We start from the raw sequence: 23531 nt of genomic DNA on the forward strand, positions 1-23531 counted from the left end.
TACGCCTGTCCGGAAATATCGTGTGAACTATGATAATCATAGTCGTTACCGGTACACCTGCCACCCTTGCCACTTTTCTACTGACGTTAAGCTGGACATGAGTCGCCATAAGAACACCCGCAAGCATAGGGAAAGGATGATGCAAGATAGGGCTAACTCGGAAAACGAAGAGCACGAAAAAAACAAGGACAAAGGCACCAGTAGCAGCCACGACTCAGACGAGAAGGACACCGATGGCATTATTAAAGTAAAACGAAGCATCACGAGGGTAAGCGGGTGTACATAAAATGGTGTCTTCTTTCACCACTTTCATTTTCTTTCTTTTCTTTTCTTTAACCAATTCAAGCATTCTCACTTCCATTGTTCCAACTCACGTGATACTACATACTCAGAATACTTCGACAAAGGACACCGATGGCATGGAATACATTGGGAATATTGAATGCCCTAGACTTGGCTATGACGCATTCATGCAGTTTGAAGATCAACAACAAGGCGTCGACCAATCAGTCGGTAATTCATCGCACCCACCAGAATCAACGGAAAGCCTTGGACCTGACGGTCAACCAGCTGCCCGTCCCAGCAGTCCAAAGGATATGACGACGGGTGAGCCAGCAGGGGCAAGTAATTCGGGGATTAATGCAACTCCGCCCCTTAAGTCTGCCGAAGATGAAAAACGACAGATGGAGTGGAAAGGGCTGCTTGAGCGGGCTAAGGCGCTGAGGGAATTGAATAGGCTACACAGGAACAGAAAGAGATGAAGGAAGTTTGGTAAAGCAATCTCCATTGTACAGAAACTACGGCCAGGTATCGCCCTCTGCGCCCGAGAGGAAGCCGCGACCACTGTTATAGGGATGGAATGCCAGAAAGGCGGCGGGAACATCATGAGGCTGCGGTATCGATTAGATGAGAGAACTTTGAGGGATGGAAGACGAGGAAGATGGATGGTACGAGGAAGAAGGACTAAACAGAGGAGCAGAAAATCAATCGAGAAAGGTAGAGTGGCCAAAGATATCTGATGACATGTCTGGAAGGTTGCGATAATCGTTGAGCGTGACAGGGTCACCGATCAGTAGCAGCTCTTTCATTCACACTTCCTTCATCGATGCAGATGACAAGCTGTTCTTGGATGGACACTAAAGATAAAGGTACCTCTACATACTTCCATGAATGATCTACGTTCACGAAGTGTATTTGCTCGCAGACTCCTTCGGTTGATCTGTCCTCTTACACGCTGCCGTCATGGTTGGTGGACTACACAAAATTGCTGTTGCTTCGAAGATGGTGCCATCGCATTGCAAAGGGAAAGTCGAGGATGCGGGTAGGAATGGCTTTCGTGAAAGCCTTCCATGAAAAGTTCTTTCCATTCTTAATGGCGAAGCTCGCTCTTTCCGGGTATAACCACACGCACAACCTACTTTCACCTGCTTCCCCAAAGATTTTCATCAAATATTCTTTCCTTTCGCTCGTATCCAGCCACGTACGTATAAACCTCCATTAACTCCTGAGTTCGCCAACTCGAAACCACACAGGCATCCACTCCCACTCCATCTCTTCCTCGCCCCACTCACACTCGTCCATCCCATCCTACTCCCTCCTTCCCGCCACGTACTGCAGCCAAGCTTCCGACGGTCTCGTCAAATGCTCCTCACACTCCGCTCTGAACACAAGCGCAGGACACATCTCGACGTTCCTTCCCACAAACTTCATCCACAGCTGGATCGCCGTCGCCCACTCCACGACAGCCTCCACCAGGACCTCGGGGCGGGGGTTGCCGAGGCAGAGGTGCTCGTAGTAGCCGTGCACCGCTTCCTCCCTTGCCGTGTGATAGGCTCGGGACACTTTGTCTGGGGTGTCGACGTGCTCAGGGGCCACGACCAGGATGTCTTCCAGCACTATGGAGAGCATGTGGAACTTGATGCGCTCCTTGGTTGTCTCGTAGGATTCTTGGTTGTTCCTGTTTGCGGCAGACATCTGGATGACGGGAGGTTAGTGAGAAGTCAGGTTGAGGAAAGTGTGGGTGCCGGGATGATTACCTTGAAATGGGAATGGAAGATGTGGGCGATCTGATGAAAAAGGTAAGAAAAGTGTTAGCGAGGGAAAGAGATTATCGACTGATTGAAAGTGGAATATGGTGGCTTACGTGGAGTTGAGGAGGATGTGAGGTTGACGGTAACCTTTGAATGGAGATGAAAGTTGTTGAGGGTCTAATGAGAGAATGAAAGAAGGTATTAGCGGATGTATAGACTGTTGCTTGAACGGAGAGAAAGAACTTACGTTGATAGCTTCTACTCAGGGTATGACCTTGAGAACGCGGGGTTAGCGCCCGGGAAGAAGGAAGATGGTGATGAACTGATGAATGAAAGTAAGGAAGTATTGGCGAGACATGTAGACTGATTGTTGGACAGAGGAGGAATACTTACGTTGTTTCTGCTTAGAGAGGTAACCGTGAGACGTGTCGCGGGGTGGAGAGACAGAAGAGTTTCTGTAGAGGTAGTTGTGTGAGAAAAGGAAAAGAAAGAGGAGAGGGTTGTGCACGGGGATGGAGTTACCTACCTATAGGGCACCCTACCTCGACCTTGGCTAGACGCGACGTGACTGAAATCTACGACGCGACGGAGGGACGTCTGCCTAACTCTAGAAAGCAAACAACCAGAGAAGGGTGAGGCTCAGGCACGGTCCCGCAAAGGAAAGACGGGAAGGTCAGGTCTAGGGCCGTAGAGGTGTACTTGGCTTGCTGTAATACAAAGTCGTATATAAGAGATTCCAAACAAAGTGCAGTGATGGATCAGCAACGAGACGCGAAAATAATAGCTCAAAACTACGTCTATCATCGGTGGAGGTATTCAAGACCTTCGATCAGATACAGATATCGACCAGCACCTTACGTAGAGGTAGATATAGGGGTGAGGGAAAGAAGTTACATTGAAGACTGACCTAGGCGTACTTTGGTACCTAGGAATTGTTCCAAAGCTTGTATTAAGACAGTTGTAGTTGAGAACCTTTGCTGCGTTTGCTACCTCGAGTTTTCCATGACTCCAAGGTACCGTCAAGCTGATACTCTTGCACTTTACGTCTCTAGTCATCTATACCTCAACCATGACTGGTTGGGAATGACCATTGGCCTGCCAGCCATCAGAGAAACATGATGCATGTTTCAGTGACTCAGAGTGCTTCTATATCATGTAGCACTCCGAGAACATGTCAGGTTTTATGTGACTGCGTATATGCTGACCATGACTATCTCATGGTTAAATCTTCTAGTTCGTATGGTCTATGTCACCACTTGGTGGCTAGTAGAGGTAGGTATGTCAATTGAAAACACCAAAAAAAAAATGGCGATTCGCAGTACACCGAGACTCCAAATTCAAATTGTTCAAGAGAAGATTGAATGGAAGCTGATATAATATGGATGCTTCCGTTCCCCGTTCTCCATTAAACCGTCATTCTTTCCCTTCACTGGCATCACCCACTTTACGCAGTACATCTGCCGACTGACCTGACACGGGGCGGGAGTTCGACAGTCGGTGAAGGGTCTCTCAAATGAGGAAGGTACGAGATAACAAAACGCCAGGCGGTCAAGACGTAACACCATCGGGACGAGAAGGTTGGCCAAGCCCAAGTGACAGCGAGCCTCAGCTTTGCCCTCTGCCACCTGGCCCACCAACCCTTCACTCCTCCCTCGAAATTTTGTTCTCTTGTTGTGCAATCTCTTCCACCTTTCAACCCCTCGGTCCTTTCACTGTAACCAGCAACTCATAACAACACGCTTTCCACGTAGAGGCAACTAGCAACCCCATTCATCTGTGTGTAGGGGTATATACCACAACCCATCACAAACCGCAAAATGTCCAACACCAACACCAACAACCACAACCAGCTTCCAGCCATGCCCGTCAACGCCGGACTCGACAATGACAATGGCCGTGTCAGCAACGAAGACATCCGCAAATACGTGGCAGACTCAGCGCAGCAAATGTCCTTCCGATGCTTATTTCCCCAGGAAGTCCACGACAGAATGTGGCAGCTGTTCAAGATGGCAGTCCGCTTCACCCAGAGGGAAATGGAACAGGACTTGAGCTTTGCGCCACTGGCCGTTGCCAGGGAGTTTCTCAAGAAGGAACGCCATGCCTACGCCCTCGACAGAGAAAAATGGGCTACCGAAGAGAGGATCATGGGACTCAGGAGACAGGAGCTGGCAATCGAAAGGCAGTGTATCGCTGCAGAGAAGGCCAAGATAGTCGCCGCACAGCGGAAGTTGGCCGCTGAACGGCTCCAGTTTGAGGCGAAGAAAAACATCATCAGGGCGGGACAAAAGGTTCCTGGCCTTATCACACGGCGCCCTGCCATGATTCCCATCCAAGAGCAGCAAAGAGAGCCCCTGACGATCGCGACTTCAAAAGAGAAAGATCATTCCGGAACGAGAGAACCACAAATCAGGAGCAAAGTAAGTGCCCACTCGGCCACTCCTATCATTGCAGTGATATGTCAAAGACCCAAAGTTACTTCCAGGATGTGTTTGACAGGATTGATGTTGTATAGAATATCCAGCACGAGGACACCCCCGACACTGCTCTGAGCCGAAATCTCAAACGGAGCAGATCAGACATGGAGGCCGCGCCCGACAAGACCAGCAACACACTGCAACAAGTCCGGCACTCGGAGCCCACAAAGCCGGCACCAATCAACATTACTCTTCTCGAGGGCTGCGTCCGGACGACGGCCAAGGTAGTGGACCTTCTCATCCTCAAACAACCCCATGATATTGTGTCCCGACCAAAACAGCGCGACCCCAACGTCTCGGCACCCCTCATCACGTCCATCATCTCCAGCCTCTTTGCAAAGGGAAACGAACATCGATTGAGAAACTGGCGCGCATTCGAGCGTGAGGGTGCTCCAGACCGATGGTACTGCTGGCTCAGTGTCCTTGACCCCGATCATGGAAATACGACGTTGAAGGAAAATTCGACATGTCGATGCGAGAAGCTCTGGAATGTGGCAGTATGTGTGCCTACTCGGCATGGGTGTATCTGGGTTTGTAAGGATGGGCGGACGGGGTTGTTGTCTTTTGTGTGGAGGGAGGTGTGGGAGAAGATGGAGGGAGGGCACCGAGAGCGGTGCCAGGTGGTTGGGTAAGGGTTAAATCGGTTGCTTGAGTCGTAGACTGGGTTGATGTGTGAATACCTACCTCTAGGTACACAGGGAAAATGTTGGATGAAGCGATGTTCCCCGTTGCCAATGAACCGGATACAAACTGACGATTGGCAAGCCATGGAGTCAAGGTCGTGTAACCGAAGTAGTGTGGTTGGCGTCAGATTGCAAGTCACGCGAGTCGCAGGACTCATGCCATTTGATTGCTGCGAGATGTAAAAATGAAAAGGGGAAGGAAAACTTGAAATGGGAAGCGGTTGGTTCTTTCCATAGCACCACTGCAGAGTAGAGACACCGATATCGCTCATTGCGTGCTAATGTTCAGTAATATTATAGCGCCTTACAGGACCAGACATCTAACAGCATTTCGTCGTGGAAAGCCCCGCCAAGCTTGCGGTCGGTACCTACCTAGTCTGAACAGACCCAAGCCACTCGTCATCCACGTCCCGACGTGAATGAATCAGTCGTTGAAGGTGGAATATGAAATTGGTGAGGATTCAATTAAATTTGGTAGACGGGAGTGACATTCTTACTACACCGGGTTGAGAGTGGGAAGTGGAAGTGACGAGAGCTGGAGGCCGGAGTCGGGTATTCTACCGTGGTGGAGTCTGCAATAGTGTATAGGGGGCTTGTAGCGGCTTACAGCAACTGGCGTCTAACAGCACGCGATCGGACGCAAAGCAGAACGGACATGGTTATTCCAAAAGTTTGCCAAGGCCCCATCGACCGACAAGCGCCTACCTATTCACGGAGGGACAGTTGCAGAGCAGAGTGGGTCAAAAAGGGCAAGAACACTTCGCAATGAAAGCTGAACTGGTTCATTCATCGAGCGTCGGAAGGAGTATTTGAGGCCGGCGAGAGGCGAGGTTTGAGGGACACAAAAACTGTAGTGAGTGTCGCCGGCCCCAACTCCTGGCATCTCCTTGAGTGGCTCAAATTCTATGATTTTCTACCAACCAACCATTACGGATTCACCACTTCAGTCGTCATTGGCAAGCCAAGCAACGACATACTACAATACATTCTTCTCTCAATTGTTCATCCATCTTGGCTCCCAATCTTTTTGCGACTTTGTCTTCTAGGGCTTTGATTCGCTCCCCCAAGACCGCGCCATCAGGTCCCCGCCACACACGCAGCCCCCTCAGCCCCCAAGTATTCCCAGCTGTCAAATGCCCAACAACGACATGACTTCGCCCAACAAGAAAAAGCCACGTCCATCATGCAAAGCCGACAACCAAATGGATGGGTTCTTGAGATGCTGAAGAGGGAGCCAACCCCCCAAGTTTGCGACCAGTTTCTGAGACACTTAGTAGGCACCTTTGCAGCAAACTTGAGCGCGCTTTATCGCCCTTCAAGCGCACACAATCCTGTCTTCGACCTTCTCTCTCTGCTCTGCCCCCCTTGGTTGAAGAATGGCTACATTTCTACAAACTCAACGCCGCCGCCTTCGGGACCACCTGAAACAACGATGGGCTAAAACGGGCATAAAAACGCTCATCGTAAGTCTTCAACTAGTCTTCGTCCCATGGATTTGCGTACTAACACAAACACACAGGATGGCACAAGGTTTTGCTCAACATGTCGACGAATTAGCGCCCGGCTTGAGGAACTCATTGACCGGGGATTTGATGGCCTTCATATGCTCAGAAGCCGGTGCTTGGTCGCACGCATCGATCTTCGGAACCACATCCCAGTCGAACAGTCCCGACAAAAGAAATGTAACCTCTGCAATGTCATGACCCACATGGTTCGAGTCAGTGGTACCCTTGAAAGTTGGCTTACAAAAGATTGCTACCTTTATATCGGTTCGGCAAAGGAACAGTACGGCATCCCTAGAGACTCCTCCCACATTTCTAACAGCTTTTGCATGTGGATTCTGCCAAACGGAATTGTTCCAGGGTATAACCCGTTTGGCCCATCGTTACCATACGAGCCCCGTGATTACAACTTGTACCTTGATCAGGCTGTTGAAGTCAGCAATGATCCAGGGAAGATAGGTGGCTGCCTCGTCGGACCTTACGCAGACTTCGAGCTTGTCAGGTCATGGTTTAACGACTGCACTTTGCATCATGGCACTACCACCTGCCAAACCGACGCTTCCAATCTCCAAGATATTGCAGCGTTCCGAGTAATAGACTGTTCGTGGCGGAGTCTCGTTTCATGGTCGCAGCTACCGACAAATCAAGATCGCAATTATGTTGCTCTTAGCTACGTCTGGGGAACCAAACCGGATCAGTCTTCGTGGAGAAATTGGTCTCAAAGGACTATCTTGGAAACCCGGAACCCTAAGACGGTAGAGAAGCCAGAGGCCCAGACAACCGATTGGCGGCTTCCGTCAAAGCTTCCTCCTCTTATCGAAGACACTATCACGGCGGTCATCAAGCTAGGTTTCAGATATCTCTGGATTGATCGGTACTGTATCCCGCAAGGGGATCAAGAAGCAAAACACACACAGATTCAGAACATGGATAGCATTTATGGGTCAGCTTCTCTGACAATCATTGCGGCGGCGTCAAATGATCCATCCCACGGACTCCCGGGTGTGTCGTTGCCGAGATACGGCCGTGGTCGTCCGGATAAGGATCCACCAGTTTCTGTTAGAATTGGATCCCGAACGTTTGTCACTGTGGGGACAGGCGACATGCCACGACAACTAAGGGAATCAAAGTGGAATAATCGAGCGTGGACAATGCAGGAAGCTTTTCTATCATGCCGCTGCCTCGTTTTCTTCGATGATGGAGCATACTTCCAATGCAGCTCACCTAGGTCGCACCGCTTTGAGGCACTTCATGAGCCGTCAGCTCTACTGCAGCTCAGACACGAAGTACTCAGTGCCCAAAAGCGAGAAATTATGGAATCAATGCCTGCAGACTCATTAATTCTGACCAAAATCGGAAAAGCTGGGGATTTTGAGCTTGACTGGTGTGTGCAACTTGTGGAGGACTATTTCCCTCGAAGCCTGACCTTCGAAAACGACACCCTAAATGCATTTTCGGGCATGTTGAAGTATTTGCAGTCCTTGAAGCCGTCGTTTCCCAACCTGTGGGGTGTGTTGATGCTCCCAGACGTCCTATCAACGTCCCCTGAACAACGGATCAGATATAATCTCGTCCTCGGTTTAGCATGGCTTTACCGTGAGCATACCTCTAGGGGTGACCCGATCTCGCACAACCTTGGGAAGCTAGAAGGAACAACCAAATCACCGAGGAAGGAGATGTTCCCGAGCTGGACATGGGCTGATTGGAGGCCAAGAGTTGAACTTGACGGTAGGGGTGGAAATGACAACATTTGCATCATTCCCCAACATTCAACCTTCACTTCCCTTGTCGATCTGAGTGTGGAGCTTGACGATGGAAGGATTGTCTCTTGGGGTCAGGGATACCTTTACGACTCGGATGTATCATGGTTGGCAACTTTGCCAAACCCGCCACGGATTCTGCACATCCAGGGATATACCGCTAATCCACAACTCCGATACATGACGGAGGAAGACTGGGCGGAGTTCAACGAGCGAACCATACTTCCCATCAAAGAAGCACACGCTCACAGTGGGAATGGTGGTTATCCCAAGGACCACTGGTACGGTTGCGATACCAAAGCGCACCGTTGGATATGGATAGACGCTGATGGACAGCACCTCCAGCCACTACTTGAGCTTACTTTCCGCGAACAACCCCGGTGCTGGGAACGCGTGAAAAGTCTCATTAAATGGCCATCTGCACATCCAAACGATTTAAGCGCCGATGCCTATCAAATACAAAGCCAGAGGGGTAACCAGACTGACACCATGAAACCCTACACCGAGTGCACGTTTGATTTTCGAGCCATCTTGCTTGGTTATAATGAATTCAATGTCTTTTACATGATGCTCATAAAGACCCCAGGCCCCGATAGTCAAAATGAAACATTCGAGCGAGTAAATGTCCTTGAACATAGCATGGCAGGGGGGGAAACAGTGGAGAAGGAGGAGTTTTTGGCAAAGCTGACAGGAAAGCACGCTGAATCCTATCCGGGGACACCATGGGTCAAGATGAACACAAGAATAGCCTAGGAAGAATAGAGGTTGAGAGCATAGAGTCTGCGTTAGATACGACCTTACAGGCCGAAAGCATATCCTTTTTGCCTTTTACATATCCGAAGTCCCTTACAATCTCAGTAAAGATAATCAGCTCAAATAGAGGGACGGACCACTAAACACCCCGCAACCAAGCCAACATAACCCTCATCATCACCCCCTCCTCATACCCCACCGCCGCATCCAACGTCGGCTGCACATGTGCATCGCCCACACACTCCACCGTCACTACATCCTTCCCCTTGACCTCCCTCTCCAAGACCATAGAGGTAGTATCCCGATCCACCACGACCGTCTCACCCCCCACACACTCCCTTCCAAACCGCCGACAACTATCCACCAACACCTCGGCCGTGCCCACCGTCACCAACGTCTTTTCCACCATCGCCCTCCGCCCATCCCGACCAAACACCCGCCTCCAAACTTCCTCTTCCTCTTTAGTATTTCGGTCTTCCGAAAAACTGCACAAATTCGCCCATACCTCATCCACCTTGGGGTTCCAAAGTTCTTGATACCGCGCACATTGTCCTTGCGTAAGATAATCCCATTTATCATCTGCTTTCTCAAACATGGATGCACCACCCGGTTGCTGCATCGAAGCCCAAGGGGAGATGAACACGGCCGCTTTGAACTGATCTTTTTCATTCTCCCAATTTTTTACCTGGGGCGCATATGGACTTGGCTTGGCGAGGTGAGCCAGCAAGGCGCCGACGAGTTGGCCGCCTGCACTGTCTCCCGCGAGAATGATGTCGGAGGGGGAAAGGGATAGATCAGTAAGGAGGTAAGAAAGGGCGGCGACGGCTTGGATTAGTTGCGCGGGATATGGGTGTTCGGGCGCGAGTGCGTATTCGAGGATGATGGTTTGGTGGGCAGCGCTGGCTTTGTGCAGGGAGAGAATAAAAGGCATGTGGCCTGTGGCGCGGAGGGGGTTGACGAAGCCGCCGCCGTGGAAGTAGAGGAGTGTGGTCTTCTTGTCAGTGTCCTGCCCGGTTACGGGGGTGAGGAAGTGCAGAACTGGTGGTGGGACATCCTTCAGCTGAGGATCTGAAGATGGCGGGAGAGGAACGGTGACGGTGGTGTGGGCGATGTTGGGGTGTTGGGAGACGTAAAGCTCGATGGCTTTCCCTGTTGGGACGCGCCTTGCTTGGTGGTGTAGGTACTTGGCGGGGTAAGTGGCGCGGCGGATCTTGAGGAGGGCTAAGGCGAGGTTTTGGCGCCAGTGTAGGGAGGGATTACGCTGGAAGAGAAGGAATTTGATGCATCGCGCGGCTGTGGTGGGTGTTAGTGAGGACTTGACTTTGAGACATGAGAACGGGAGGGGACAGACCGAAGAGAGGAACAAGCCAGGTGAGAGAGAGTTTTTCCCAGAGAGTGAGAGCCTCAGACGGGGGCTCGTCGGCGGTCATTTTGAGTGGGTGGAATGGTCAAGCAACACCTATAGAAGCATGTTTTGGTGGTGTTGGTAGGTAGAGTGAGGTTGGGCCAGCAACAGTGGTGATGTTTTGTTACCCGCGATACAACGAATTGTACTGTACCGAGGTACGTGCCGGAAAATGACAACCGCGATGACGTTGCGACACTACTTAGTCAGGCGCCCTGACTCCTGAGGGTCCCTGGTCGCCAACATTTTAAGAACAGACGAAACTTTCCAGAACAACAACTCAAAATTTCGCAACACCAAAGTTCTTGTCCAACATCATCACCATGTCAACAAACATCCTGAACAAGTCACAAGGTCAATGTCTGCCGCCGTCCTTGATCCGTCTCCAAACGCATGCGTCAGACCCGCTGCATTCCGACAATTGCCGATACCCGTCCGGCATATTCCCCGCTTTCAAGTAATCCAGCCATCTTTCAGACGCAATTAAGTACGCCCTTGGAATGACTGAAATCACGCCCTTCAGTTGACAAGATGCAACCTCGTCATACCTCAAATTCAAAGATAAGAGTTCTGGAAGGAATGAGTCGATAGTGTTGAACAAATAGGAGCTGGTCAGAGGTCGAGGAGTGACAGCTGAAAAAGACGATGTGGGGTTGATGGCAATGCATGCCCCTGTCTCTGCTATAAGACGGGGTAACCCTCCACCGGAAGGATCCGCTGATGACAGACGATCCGGTTCGGTTTCCCGGTTGGCAAGGGTTTGATGAACGGCCCGATGGAGTCATGGCACTCACATGTGCACATGTTTGTGGGGTTCCGTGAGTCAAGACCATTGACGTCTCATACCTAACAAGCTTTCATATTTCAAGGAGTGTTTCCTTACTCACTCATCGCAAATATCATCACCCATTCTCTTTGTCTCTCGACACCCAGCAATCAACAGTCACAATGGTCGCCACAACCCTCGAGCTACCTCTGCAGCAAAAGGCCGACGCCGCCCAAACTGTTTCTGGCTCCCTCCCATTCGGCAATTCCCTCCTCAAGGAATTCGTCCTCGACCCTGCCTACCGAAACCTCAACCACGGTCCGTACAGCACACCCCATGCATAACATCAAGGTTAATCACTAACGAAAAGCAGGCTCCTTCGGCACCATCCCCTCCGCCATCCAGCAAAAACTTCGCTCCTACCAAACCGCCGCCGAAGCCCGTCCCTGCCCCTTCATCCGCTACCAAACCCCCGTCCTGCTCGACGAATCCCGCGCCGCCGTCGCCACCCTCCTCAAAGTCCCCGTCGAAACCGTCGTCTTCGTCGCCAACGCCACTCTAGGCGTCAACACCGTTCTGCGCAACATCGTCTGGTCCGCCGACGGCAAGGACGAAATCCTTTACTTCAACACCATCTACGGCGCCTGCGGCAAGACCATCGACTACGTCATCGAAGACAAGCGAGGGATCGTTTCTTCTCGCTGTATCCAATTGATCTACCCAGTCGAAGACGACGAAGTAGTCGCTGCCTTCCGAGACGCCATCAAGAAAAGCCGCGAAGAAGGCAAGCGGCCCCGTCTGGCTGTTATTGACGTCGTCTCGTCCATGCCTGGAGTGCGGTTTCCGTTCGAGGACATCGTCAAGATCTGCAAAGAAGAAGGGATCATCTCGTGCGTTGACGGCGCCCAAGGAATCGGTATGGTGGACCTCAAGATCTCTGAAACCGATCCGGACTTTTTGATCAGTAACTGCCACAAGTGGCTGTTCACTCCGCGCGGATGCGCTGTGTTTTACGTTCCTGTGCGTAACCAGCACTTGATTCGGTCGACGCTGCCTACTAGCCATGGGTTCGTGCCGCAGGTCGGGAATAGGTTCAACCCGCTGGTGCCGGTGGGGACCAAGTCCGCGTTTGTGAGCAACTTTGAGTTTGTGGGCACGGTGGATAACTCGCCTTTCTTCTGCGTCAAGGATGCGATCAAGTGGCGCGAAGAGGTGCTTGGTGGGGAGGAGAGGATCATGGAGTACATGACCAAGTTGGCGAGGGAAGGTGGACAGAAAGTGGCAGAGATTCTGGGGACGAGGGTGTTGGAGAATAGCACGGGGACGCTGATCAGGTGCGCCATGGTCAATATTGTCTTGCCGTTCGTTGTGGGAGAGGATCCGAAGGCACCGGTCAAGTTGACGGAGAAGGAGGAGAAGGATGGCAAGGGGTTGTATGAGATTCCCCATGAGGAGGCGGGCATGGCGTTCAAGTGGATGTACAAGGTGTTGCAGGACGAGTATAACACGTTTGTGCCCATGACCTTCCACAGGAGGAGGTTCTGGGCCAGATTGAGCGCGCAGGTGTATTTGGAGATGAGCGATTTCGAGTGGGCGGGAAAGACGTTGAAGGAGTTGTGTGAGAGGGTAGCCAAGGGGGAGTACAAGCAGGATGCCTGATTTTGAATTTGGATATGATGACGATAAGTTCAATCTACCTTGATACCCTGATTTGTTCCTTGCCTCGATAACGTTTACACGGCTCCGCTAGTTTGGCACAATCTCCTCGTCCGGATCACCATGTCCAGCAATCTGCGGTTTACCCTTCCCAACGCCCATCTCCCTCAAGCTCCTAACCGTATCAACCACGCTTTCCTCCAAACTTCTATACTCGAGCCCCAACACTTCCTTGCTCCTCGTATTGTCGAACATCCAGTGGTTTTTCGGGAAGTCATTAAACTTGACACACTCCTGACACAATTCCACCTCTTCCCCCTTTTTCCCAACCTCCCTCTCCCTGCCTTGTTGCTTCGCCCTACCCAACCCATGAACAACCCCAGCAATCTTCGCATTGCTAAAGAACCCCCCAACAACATAAAACCGCTTCCCTCCCGCCTCGGGCCTCGTCATAGCTCTCACATGCGCAACCGCCACGTCGCGCACATCCACAAACGTGAATACCGGCGCCGTCCGCGGAATTGCCTGGGACCACTTACCCGTCAAGCAATCAGCAATCCTCTCGTTCGACGTATTAACCTTAAATTCCCCGGCATTCTTGACGTCCAGACTCCTCGGCAGCGGGCCAAAGGTATACGTGTTGTTAATCGTCGCCAAGTCCCAACTGAGCTCGTTCTCTTCCACAAACTCCCACGCCGCTTGCTCGGCGAACTTCTTGCTTGCTCTGTATGTCGTGTCGCCGGGCGCGTTGGGGTCCGCGGCCAGGTCCCAGTTTAGGGTCTGATCGTCGGGCCAGGAGGATTCATCGTACACGGGGCGGTGGTTGGGCGGGTTGAGTATGGCGGCGCTGCTGGAGGTCAAGACGGCGCGGAGGAGGGAGGAGGAGGCGTACTCCTGGAGAGAAGACAAGAGCGAGACGGTGCCGTTGATGGCTGGGAGGAGACAGTCGTTTACTGGGTCCGAGAAGGAGAATTGGCAAGGGGATGCGGTGTGGATGCAGTAGTGGAGAGGGAGGTTTGTTTTGATGACCTGTGAGGGGAGATGACTTGTTAGGACAGGCACAAGATCGCGGAGGCAGAGGGTGAAGTGGAAAAGGAAAGGGAGGGACGGACCTCATCGAAAGCTCCGTCTTCAGCAATGTTTTCTACCACGGCGTAGGTCACCTTGCAGCCGACGCTGTTGACCACGTTGGAGGCATTGGCGATGGAGGCGAGGACACGCTCGCCTTTGGCTTGGGAGCGGGCGGTCACTATGACGTCGAAGCCGCATTCGAGGAGGTGATCGAGGATGTGGGAGGCAATGAAGCCGGTGCCGCCTGTTGCCGGTAATGTTAGTAGACCTGTTGAGCTGGAAATGATGGTCACAAGGTGATGTACCGGTCAAGAGCACCTTGCTCTTGGGGTGGCCGGGGATTCCTCCTAGCATCGGCATGATAATAATGGGGCGGGAAGTCGAGAAGTTTGTTTTGCGTTTCGGTGACTTGGTGGTTTCTGAAGAAAAGGAGACAAGGCGTCTAGAACTGAAGTATCGATGTTCAGCTGAGTTGTTTGGGGGAAGTGGAAGCTCGAGTTGCGCCGGTGTTGCACAACATTTGAGGTACCGGAGTCGGACGTCCCCCACCCAAGCCCCGACCCGACCCGACCCGTCTACCACACTCAACCCACGCGTGCAGAAGCCTGTCTCAATTGCATAACTTATGTCTAAACCATGCGTTCTTACACCAGATTGGGCTGAGCTTTGCATAAAACCAATGTAGGCCCCTCGCTCCCTCGCAACTCGAGCACTTCACACCTCGTTCCATGTCGACTCCTAGAAACTCTCAACCTCAACTTCTGTCGGGACTCTTCAAACACCAAAACGCTTGGAGACCTCATTCAACATACCTCGACACTGTCCTTCAAGTCAATTTGTACTACCAACAGACGACTCAAAGCCGAAATGCCCTCCATCCCCCAAAGTCGCTTCCCGTCCGGGCCCTCGCCCACTCCCTTCCACGTAGCAATCATAGGCGGCGGCATCACCGGCATCACCCTCGCTCTCGGGCTCGAACGCCGTGGCATCTTCTACACAGTATACGAGCGTTCCCCGGGCTTCCGCGAGATCGGCGCTGGAATCGGCTTCTCTCCCAACGCCGAAGAAGCCATGAAGCTGCTCAATCCCGATATCTTCCACGCTTACAAGCGCACCGCGAACCCGAACGGCGAAGACAAATTTCAGTGGATCAATGGCCGTACCGACGAGCTGTTGTACTCCCTTCCCGTGCCCAAGGATGGATTCCTGGGCTGCAAGAGATCCGAGATTCTCGAGGAGTGGGGGAGACTCGTCCCGCCGCAAAACATTCAGTTCAACAAGACGATAGAGATGGTCCAAGAACCCGGAGACCAAGGATACAACCCCAACGAGGCCAGTGGAAAGATACTGCTCAAATTCACTGATGGTACCCACGCCAGCGTCGACCTCGTCATTGGGTGCGACGGCATCCGCTCCCGCTTGCGCCAACATGTCCAGTCCCATCTCGACCGTTCCTCTATCCGACATGTAGCGAAAGAGAGTTACACCCACAAGTACTGCTACCGCGCCCTCATCCCCATGTCCCGCGCCATCGAGGCTGTGGGTCAACATCGTGCTTTGACAAGATTCATGTACAACGGCCCCGGCGCGCACATCATCACCTACCCCATCGGTAACAACTCGGTCCTCAACATGCTCGCCGTCATCAGTGACCCCAATGAGTGGCCGGATGAGCAGAGACACGTACTTCCCGGCAACAAAGATGACATCCGCCAGGCCTTCAACGGATGGCATCCCACCGTGCAAAAGCTCGCTGAACTGTTCCCGGAAGAGAATGAAGAAGGGGACGGACCGATTGTCAAGTGGGGCATCTTTGACACCTTGGACTTTCCCCTTCCGAAATACTATTTCGGCCGAGTAGCCGTAGCCGGCGACGCCGCGCACGCCACAGGCCCGCATCTGGGAGCGGGAGGTGGACTGGGGATCGAAGATGCGCTGATTCTGGCGGAGCTGTTAGAAAAGGTGGCTGAAATTCAGGCTTCGAACGGCTCTGAATCTGAACTGGGCGCGGACATAATGCTAGAGCGGGCACTCTACGAGTACAACGACTTTAGGTATGCTAGGACGCAGGACGTGGTTTCCTGGACAAGGAAGGCGGTAGATTTGTTTCAGTGGAAGGACGAAAACGTGGCTAAGGATGGAAAGAAGTTTGGAAGGCTCGTCAAGAAGTTGTTCCATCAAGTTTGGTACGATTTGGATTTGCACCAGATGGTGGATTGGTCGAGAGGCAGGCTGGAATTCGATGTGCTTGAACGGGCGTTGGAGCCGATTGAGAGGGAAGCGAGGGAAACTCTGGGGGGGTGACAGTTTATCAAGCTTGTCAGATATAGACAGTGAGGAGGGAGATTACCGCGTCTGAGATGTAAGGATCACTTGGATTGATGAGGGTTGTTTCCTTCCTGTTGTTGGCCTGCTTCTTGCTTTTGTGCTGTTAGATATGGCCTCCTGTAATACGCTGTAGGCACGCTATAGCTTAGCGTCCCGGGTCACCCAGCATATCAACGTAGCAACCCAATTCGGCTTTAACTTCCGTATTCAGGTACTAGTAGTTAATCTAAATCCCACCTTCTTGGATGATTTCCGCGCCATTCGTTCAGAGAAACAGTATCTGCACTATTTTACCTTTAGTCAGGCGCTCGAATGTCAAATGGCTTGGATGGGCTTGATTACACAAATAACATCACCGGCAAGCTTCCCCTGAATGCTTGGCGTTTTCCACTCAAACGTTGCTGTTAGATGTTGCGCGCTATAATGCACTACAAGCTGGCGGTACACTAACAAACGTCAAACCCCAAACACCAAGCAAAACATCATCACACTATAGCTATGACACACATTTGAACTTGAACATCTCCATTCAGACTAGATATAAAACGCCATTCTCTCTAGGTATGAATCTGATTACTTTCCTGGCTCCATACTCATAAAAGACTTGACATCTTCGAACTTGATGGTCTCTAAAATGCGCAGTGTCTCGCCTGGTTTGAGGCTCTCCGAAACCTTCCAGTCGTACTACAACCTTACCTCTAGCATCTCATACTGAGATCATCACAAGGTTTCCATGCAGGCCACTTCTTCCATATAAAGCCAATCTGAACCTTTCTGCAACCATTCACGCAGCATGGTATTCTTAAGGTTCACGTCGAGCTTTTCGTCGGGTATTCACCGCACACGTGTTTCTTCAGGTTCTATTCCCAACGCTTGGCGATGCCTTCACCACGCTCGAAGATGTCCCTTCACGTGGAGATGACCCTTCACCACAACGAATATCCGCTTCATTGGGCCTTATAAATATCCTCTCTCTACTCCCATTGCTCATCCGCAAAAATCTTTTTCCCATTACCAACTACCAACCTCAACTGATCAACCCTGTTGTCACAACCGATCATCTTGAACACTACCTCCAAAGGATTTATCTTCATTCACCGCCAATCAAGAACAATGGCACCAATCACCAATATCACCACTGCCATCATCGACGCTCTCAACCAAGCAAGAGCAGCCACCAACCCCTCCTCCCCGGTCAACCTCAATCCGACCGTCAACAATCAAGTCCAGCCAACCACCTCCTCATCCGGGCCCTTCAGCAACTCCTTGCTGACCTCTATCCTCACCTTCTTCGCAGCAATAGCGAACATCTGGCTCGGCCTGGGCGGCGTCATCGGTGTCATTCTCTTTCTTGTCCGATGCTACAAGAAAGGGAAATGGCCGCAATCTCACCAGGAAGAACAGGTGGAGTTGACCAGGGAACTCTTGGAGTTGACCAAGGAGCAGGTGGAGCTGACCAGGGAGCACCTGGAGGTGACCAAGAGAATGGAGGACGGACAACTTGACGCCAACCTTAATACAAAGGAGCATCATGACCGTCAGGGGCAGCAAATGGATCGCCTTCTCCAGCACTTCGACGTCAAGGACCGGCCGTGTCTCCATTCACCGTGGGAGCGCCATAGGGCTGACTGCCCACCCCATGTGCAACAGCGGGACTCCAGGTACCCTCCTTGGGATGAAGAGGAGGGGGAAATTGACTGGTCGGTATTTGGGAGTCGGGAGAACCTGATACCCTTTTATGGCGAGTCTCAGAAGCGAACGGAGCCGGATGGGGAACAGCGCAGTGGTGGTGCGGGCTTGGAAAGCGACGAGTTAGTGAAAAGCCTGCCTAGTGGCTGGATCAGAGTGTCGGAGTCGGTGGTTGAAAACCAGAGCGTGGCGGATTGGGGGGACCACGAGAAGATGGTTTGGTTGGAAGGTGCTGAGGAAGGTTTGGCAGGACTACCTCTTTATCACACGACAACAAAATGGAAAACTTCTTGAAAATTGACAGTTGGCAAAAAGTGAAATTGATGAAGACGTGACCAGGCAATGTGTTTCATTGTGTGACGTTGAATTGGATTATAGAAGTATGTTTTATCCTTACATGCACTCTCGATGTCGCCCTCCACAATGAATGACATTCAGATGAGAAATTCGTGATTCGTAATCCTACCCTCCCGAGCTGAGATCATTGCAATTCCCATCTAGTCAAACTTCCCTCGTTTGCACGTGCCATTTAACTGCATTGATCCTTCTTCTTGATGAATATTTTCGTCTTACGGTATCAACAAAGGCAGATGCGTTGGTCCATTACCACCTCCTAGATCAGAGCTTTGTCATTCATAGAGCAGGTCACTCTTTCTCCTTTTGGTCTTTATTCGTATCATTCGCCTCACTGATGAAGTAACTGAAGTCAATAAACGCAATGCCTGAATCAATCATGAGCGGATTCAAACAGGCATGACTGGATATGATGAAGGAATGCATTCGCACACAAAGAATTGAGCTAATTGTACATAGACTCCTATACAACGAACTACATTTCCTCAAACAATAGTCGCCTCTAATATTTTCTTCCAGAGGGTTCACCAAACTTTCCCTACCCCCGGAGTCCTACTTCATCCTTTCTCATTTACAACTACATATAGCGCCACGCCCAATCACTCTCCTCTCCTCTCCTCTTCCCTTGCTCTGCTCAACTCACCCACATCATCCCCAACACATCACTCCCATTTCTGACCTTCCACAACATGACCTACCCCCAAATCACCGCCTTCCTCACCACCCTGGTTCAAGATGAACTACCCTACCTAATCGCACGCGTCATCTGGATCTTCGGCACCATCACCATGATGGGCTGGACCATAACCATGATCCTCAGTTCCACTCGTACCGTCCAAAAGGAGCAAGTGGAGGTGCTGGATATCATATCCATGAACTTGCGTACAGCCAACGACACTCTGACCGCACTCAAATCGACGGTCGCGACCACGGAGAGAAGTGTGGCCATCTTGGAGACACAGGCGAGGCAGCTCGATGTCCTTTTGCAGCAAATGGGTGTGAAGGAGGGCAAGAGGCCTTGGTTGCCTGGTCTTGCTAGACATGGACTTACAGGTGGTTGTGGAAGTGGAAGACAACAGGGACCGGAGCAGGAGGCCCCCGGAGGGCCTCCCACACACCCGCTTAGGGTGGCTCTTGGTTTGGATGGAGATACCTCTACATGCGAGAGCGGAGGTCGGAGAAGTGGTACTTCAGGAGGAGATTCCAGTGCAGGTGCCCCTGATGCATAGGACCGCTCCCGATGAAGAAAAATTGTGTCAGTCCTTTGGGAAGGAAGTTCTTGCTAGTCTTACCTGTAAGTTTGCTCCTTCCTCAGATTGCTTTGAGATCTGCACCAGTCATGACATATCTAATCCGTTCCTTCTTCTATAGAGGCAGTAGAGGTAATGATGGAATAGAAGAGAAAGTGGGTTGCAATCGGCTGGGAGGGCCAGGACGCAAGATCATAAATCGAAGACTGATTGAGTCGCAATCTGAAGCATCAGTAGCGTCGTAGCTGATGTTTATTATGGCTGTGAATCAAATAATAAGGTATGACAGGGCAGCAGAGGGACTAAAGCTGATACGACAATAGACGGATACATTTATGAGCAGTGCTCAAGTCGCATACTTCGGCGGTGGATATTTGACCGTCAATTATTGCCTTGAATTCCAATCCAGAGATCACACCTTGTCATTCATCGCCTGCTCCCTTGAACTAGTGTGATAATTAAGTCCTTTCCACCTTTGTACAAAGAATACGATCTAAAGTCAAGCCTAGCAGAGGTACTCAAACCACATGTCCTTCACGCTCCTAGTCCTTGACTACCTAGAAACTTGTGATATCCTTCAAGTCCCTAGAAACCGATCTCATCGTAGAGAATTTCATCACTGTCAAATATAAAAACATCGGGAGCCGGCGCCATGAGCTCCACGTTGGGGCTATTGGGCGGAGCCGCGGGGACGTGACCGTAATTAGAAGTCTCAAAGGGGCTGGTAACGGGAGCCACCTGGGGTGCAAAAGCGGGAGCCACGTTCGACAACATGGCCTGGGCCGGGTTAGCCACGGCTGGAAGGGTCGGGCCTGGAGCAGCGGCAGCGCCCTGAATTGCCTGCAGCTGTTGAGCATCTCGGGCGTGTGCCGCCATCTTCGTAGCCTTGGTGTCGTTGTTGCGCTTTTGACCGACCTTGCGCTGGGTTTGGAGAAAAGAGTTAGATACGGATGGATTGCGGGAAGTAAATATTGACTTACAGTGTGCTCCCTGTGTGGATCACAGGTATACCTCTAGATGTAGGTCGCCTGCATCAAGTTGGCCACGGCTGATTTGCATTCCTACAAGTTGGTATCATGTTAGAATGTTTCCTTTTGGGGGAGATACGGAGTAGGCCTACCTCAAGGCAGTCAACAATATCTGCCCAACGGTCGTCAAACGTGGGGTAGCTTCGCCATGTGAAGTTGGTGTTCCAGGGTAGGACCCTAGTGCGCCCCTGCTGGGCATCTCGCGCGTAGACCTGTAGGGTGATGAGGTGATTAGTTCGACGGCTCTGTGACACAGGCGATGGGTGAACCTACATAGAACTTCCCAGGCAATCCCCTCAAGAACGGAGCCGGAAATGGCCTTGACCGCCTCCACCTGGTGATGATTTGGCCTATCGGCGATGTCCGTCATGTTTGCCATGGCTTCCACCAGTTCCTGCACGTATTCCATCTTCTCCTCCTCTGTGTGGAAGATGTCTGCTACCTCCGAATCCTCCGTTTCGTGGACTGTTGTCGTCATCAGGGCGCCCTTGCGTAGCCAGAACTCGGCCTCGGACCTGATGTGTCCCGGATACTCCTGGTCGACGGCCGTCCTCCTGTTGGATCTACGCTCGTCGATCTCGCGCTCATGCGGGGCAAGCACCTCCAAAACCTCGGTGGTGAGTCTCGGCTTGTACTGGGCAAGGTTGGCAAAGGCTTGTTCTCCGACACCGGCGCAGTGCATGGAGACCAGCCAGCGATGTGCCACTTTGATGAAGTCGGCGTATCTGGAACGGTCTTGGTTGGGCACCATGGGGAACTCGATCTCATGGAGGAAGCGAAGGGTACCAGTTGGGGTGACAAGATTGTCGTACATGTGGACTACATACAGTTAGATTTGTCGACAAAAGGTCGACTTGGGAGTCAGACTTACTGAGGATCTTCCACCACATGTTTACGAGAGCCACAGAGTTGTTCTCAACAGCTTCCTCTAGAAGCTGCGGCAGATCTTGTACGGCGGAAATGGCCGCCTCAGTGCGGGACTCAATCAATGCCTCGATATTGACGTTATTGGCCATCTTGTTCTGTGTTCTGGGATGCTTGATGACTAAGGTCGACCATTAGTTTCCATGACAACAACATAGGTTAGGTAGCAGCGTAAGATTGGACGTAATAGAGGCGAGATGGAGAGAATGAGTATCGGTTGAATCTTGAACATTGCCTGAGAAGAGGAGGAGAATACATTGATATGAAGTCAAGACTAAGAACAGAACAGGTATTATATATAGGACTGCCAAATTAGCGTTGAACAAGTTATACTACAGGGTGTGAGGCTCATTAGGGACCCAATAGTCTCGAAAGTAGAAAACAAGGAAGAACGAAAAAAAACCAAGCGATGAGAGTAGTAGGTACCTCATATAAAGTCAGGTACTCACTGATATCTTGCTGTTGCTGTTTGGTTGTGTGTGTCGATTGTCGATCAATCACAATGACTGCGCGTAGGTAGTTGGATTAGATGTGGTGAGTTGCTGGAGATGTGCTGCTGTTTGGTCATGTACCTAGCAATTGGTCGAGTTGTGATGTTGATCGATGATGGTGTTGAAGCGAAGTTAACATTTGGGAAACGGTTCAACATAGACGCTATAAATAGAGGGGTTCAAGGTGACAGAGCAACTGCGAGGACCTTGGAGTATCGTGCGACCTTGAGGCTGAACAGAATCTCTGACCTGGGATCTTGAACCTGAACTAGAGAGAGCTCGACGAACAGCGGCTCTCAACCTGAAGGTATCCACACTTCCACCAATGGACATGTTCGACAGCCTAGCAATTATTACTGGGACACGCCCGATGTTCTGAGAACACTTGCCAATCCGTCTTCCTTCCTGCTTCCCTTGTTCCAATTTGACACACTGCCTGGAGCGCACCTTCCGTAATTGTGTGGTATTGTGATGACAGATGGAAAGAGCCGGCAATCGTCGGTGAAACCTCTGGCACCAGGGAAGCCCGGGCTTTTCATTCTCCTCGCGGAAGACAACAAGAGACGGAACCTGATGGCATCCATAACAGTCAACATGAGGCACTGGTCTCTTGTGTCAATTTCAGCCCGCCATCTGCTACATGTATCCCAAGCAACTGGAAGCCACCAAGCAGATTACTGTCTTCCACTTTGAGCCTCGAGGGACTTCAAACCTTAATTGTAGGAAGCTGCCACTTGCGTATCGAACATCGACCACTCAAATTGCGGAAACAATTGCGGGAAAGACGGAGCTCCCGACTCATCTCGTCCCATGGCAATCCTCAGCAACACAAGTAAATGAAGAGCGATTCGACCAGCACCACATTTTCTCAGGTTTGTTCTCCCTGCCCACAATGCCATGCCAAGCCCATTATTGTTTACCACCTCATCCCCTGTCGATTGGTCAAAGCTCTCCACCAACTCTCTCTTTGTTGTAGAACAATTCAGACAACGAAGCCGCGACTCGTTGCATCTTCAGAAGAAAGGTTTGCGCCCGCTTCCTTGGCCATTGACTGTTCTGTGCGAAAACACTCGATAACCAGACTTCCTCGCTCACTGGAAGGCCGCGTCTTCAATGTCCACGATGAAGGTCTCCTCTTCCCAAATGATTGACCATTTCTTACGCCAAGGCGACGACTGCTCTGTCATCGCCGTTCTTATGCCGTTCCACTCCCCAGCGCGCTGCCTCTAGGGTACCATATCCCAACCACACTTGATGTCTATGGTCCGCCAAGACAGTCCCGCTCGCCTGCCGACGATTGATCTCCAGCCCGAACGAATGTCATGAGGGTCCAGGAGACTGGAGCGGTCCGTTCCGCCCAGTTTGTT

General features: G+C 51.4%; 10 protein-coding genes across 10 annotated transcripts; 6 read left to right on the forward strand and 4 right to left on the reverse strand.

Moving 5' to 3' along the window:
* Positions 1 to 1587: 1587 nt before the first annotated feature.
* On the reverse strand, positions 1588 to 1974 carry NEUTE1DRAFT_135669 (uncharacterized protein; the record flags this gene model as incomplete). Its single annotated transcript, XM_009850617.1, has 1 exon — positions 1588 to 1974. The coding sequence occupies one exon, from the start codon at positions 1972 to 1974 to the stop codon at positions 1588 to 1590; it is 387 nt and encodes a 128-aa protein (XP_009848919.1).
* Positions 1975 to 3847: 1873 nt separating this feature from the next.
* NEUTE1DRAFT_108181 (uncharacterized protein) lies at positions 3848 to 5218 on the forward strand (the record flags this gene model as incomplete). The annotated part of the gene is made up of 3 exons (XM_009850618.1): positions 3848 to 4447; positions 4543 to 5001; positions 5195 to 5218. 3 exons carry the CDS (start codon positions 3848 to 3850, stop codon positions 5216 to 5218), a joined length of 1083 nt encoding a protein of 360 aa, XP_009848920.1.
* A 1345-nt stretch (positions 5219 to 6563) lies between these two features.
* NEUTE1DRAFT_38422 (uncharacterized protein) lies at positions 6564 to 9202 on the forward strand (the record flags this gene model as incomplete). Its single annotated transcript, XM_009850446.1, has 4 exons — positions 6564 to 6650; positions 6707 to 6883; positions 6968 to 7691; positions 7788 to 9202. 4 exons carry the CDS (start codon positions 6564 to 6566, stop codon positions 9200 to 9202), a joined length of 2403 nt encoding a protein of 800 aa, XP_009848748.1.
* A 27-nt stretch (positions 9203 to 9229) lies between these two features.
* On the reverse strand, positions 9230 to 10632 carry NEUTE1DRAFT_128231 (uncharacterized protein; the record flags this gene model as incomplete). Its single annotated transcript, XM_009850619.1, has 2 exons — positions 9230 to 10495; positions 10554 to 10632. The coding sequence occupies 2 exons, from the start codon at positions 10630 to 10632 to the stop codon at positions 9342 to 9344; spliced, it is 1233 nt and encodes a 410-aa protein (XP_009848921.1).
* Positions 10633 to 11555: 923 nt separating this feature from the next.
* On the forward strand, positions 11556 to 13264 carry NEUTE1DRAFT_120620 (uncharacterized protein; the record flags this gene model as incomplete). Its single annotated transcript, XM_009850620.1, has 2 exons — positions 11556 to 11691; positions 11747 to 13264. The coding sequence occupies 2 exons, from the start codon at positions 11556 to 11558 to the stop codon at positions 13030 to 13032; spliced, it is 1422 nt and encodes a 473-aa protein (XP_009848922.1).
* Positions 13265 to 13548: 284 nt separating this feature from the next.
* Positions 13549 to 14460, reverse strand: NEUTE1DRAFT_25974 (uncharacterized protein; the record flags this gene model as incomplete). The annotated part of the gene is made up of 3 exons (XM_009850403.1): positions 13549 to 14058; positions 14142 to 14344; positions 14406 to 14460. Coding segments are annotated over 3 exons (768 nt in total), but the record flags the coding sequence as incomplete, so codon positions are not given.
* Positions 14461 to 14967: 507 nt separating this feature from the next.
* NEUTE1DRAFT_120622 (uncharacterized protein) lies at positions 14968 to 16470 on the forward strand (the record flags this gene model as incomplete). Its single annotated transcript, XM_009850621.1, has 1 exon — positions 14968 to 16470. The coding sequence occupies one exon, from the start codon at positions 14968 to 14970 to the stop codon at positions 16402 to 16404; it is 1437 nt and encodes a 478-aa protein (XP_009848923.1).
* A 1071-nt stretch (positions 16471 to 17541) lies between these two features.
* Positions 17542 to 18411, forward strand: NEUTE1DRAFT_39221 (uncharacterized protein; the record flags this gene model as incomplete). The annotated part of the gene is made up of 1 exon (XM_009850480.1): positions 17542 to 18411. One exon carries the CDS (start codon positions 17542 to 17544, stop codon positions 18409 to 18411), a length of 870 nt encoding a protein of 289 aa, XP_009848782.1.
* Positions 18412 to 19262: 851 nt separating this feature from the next.
* NEUTE1DRAFT_37916 (uncharacterized protein) lies at positions 19263 to 19700 on the forward strand (the record flags this gene model as incomplete). The annotated part of the gene is made up of 1 exon (XM_009850421.1): positions 19263 to 19700. The coding sequence occupies one exon, from the start codon at positions 19263 to 19265 to the stop codon at positions 19698 to 19700; it is 438 nt and encodes a 145-aa protein (XP_009848723.1).
* Positions 19701 to 20306: 606 nt separating this feature from the next.
* On the reverse strand, positions 20307 to 21765 carry NEUTE1DRAFT_98836 (uncharacterized protein; the record flags this gene model as incomplete). Its single annotated transcript, XM_009850622.1, has 6 exons — positions 20307 to 20642; positions 20702 to 20734; positions 20842 to 20961; positions 21030 to 21200; positions 21294 to 21568; positions 21621 to 21765. 6 exons carry the CDS (start codon positions 21763 to 21765, stop codon positions 20307 to 20309), a joined length of 1080 nt encoding a protein of 359 aa, XP_009848924.1.
* Positions 21766 to 23531: the final 1766 nt, after the last annotated feature.

The sequence above is a fragment of the Neurospora tetrasperma genome, assembly GCF_000213175.1.
Source record: "Neurospora tetrasperma FGSC 2508 unplaced genomic scaffold NEUTE1scaffold_2, whole genome shotgun sequence".
Lineage (NCBI taxonomy): Eukaryota > Fungi > Ascomycota > Sordariomycetes > Sordariales > Sordariaceae > Neurospora > Neurospora tetrasperma.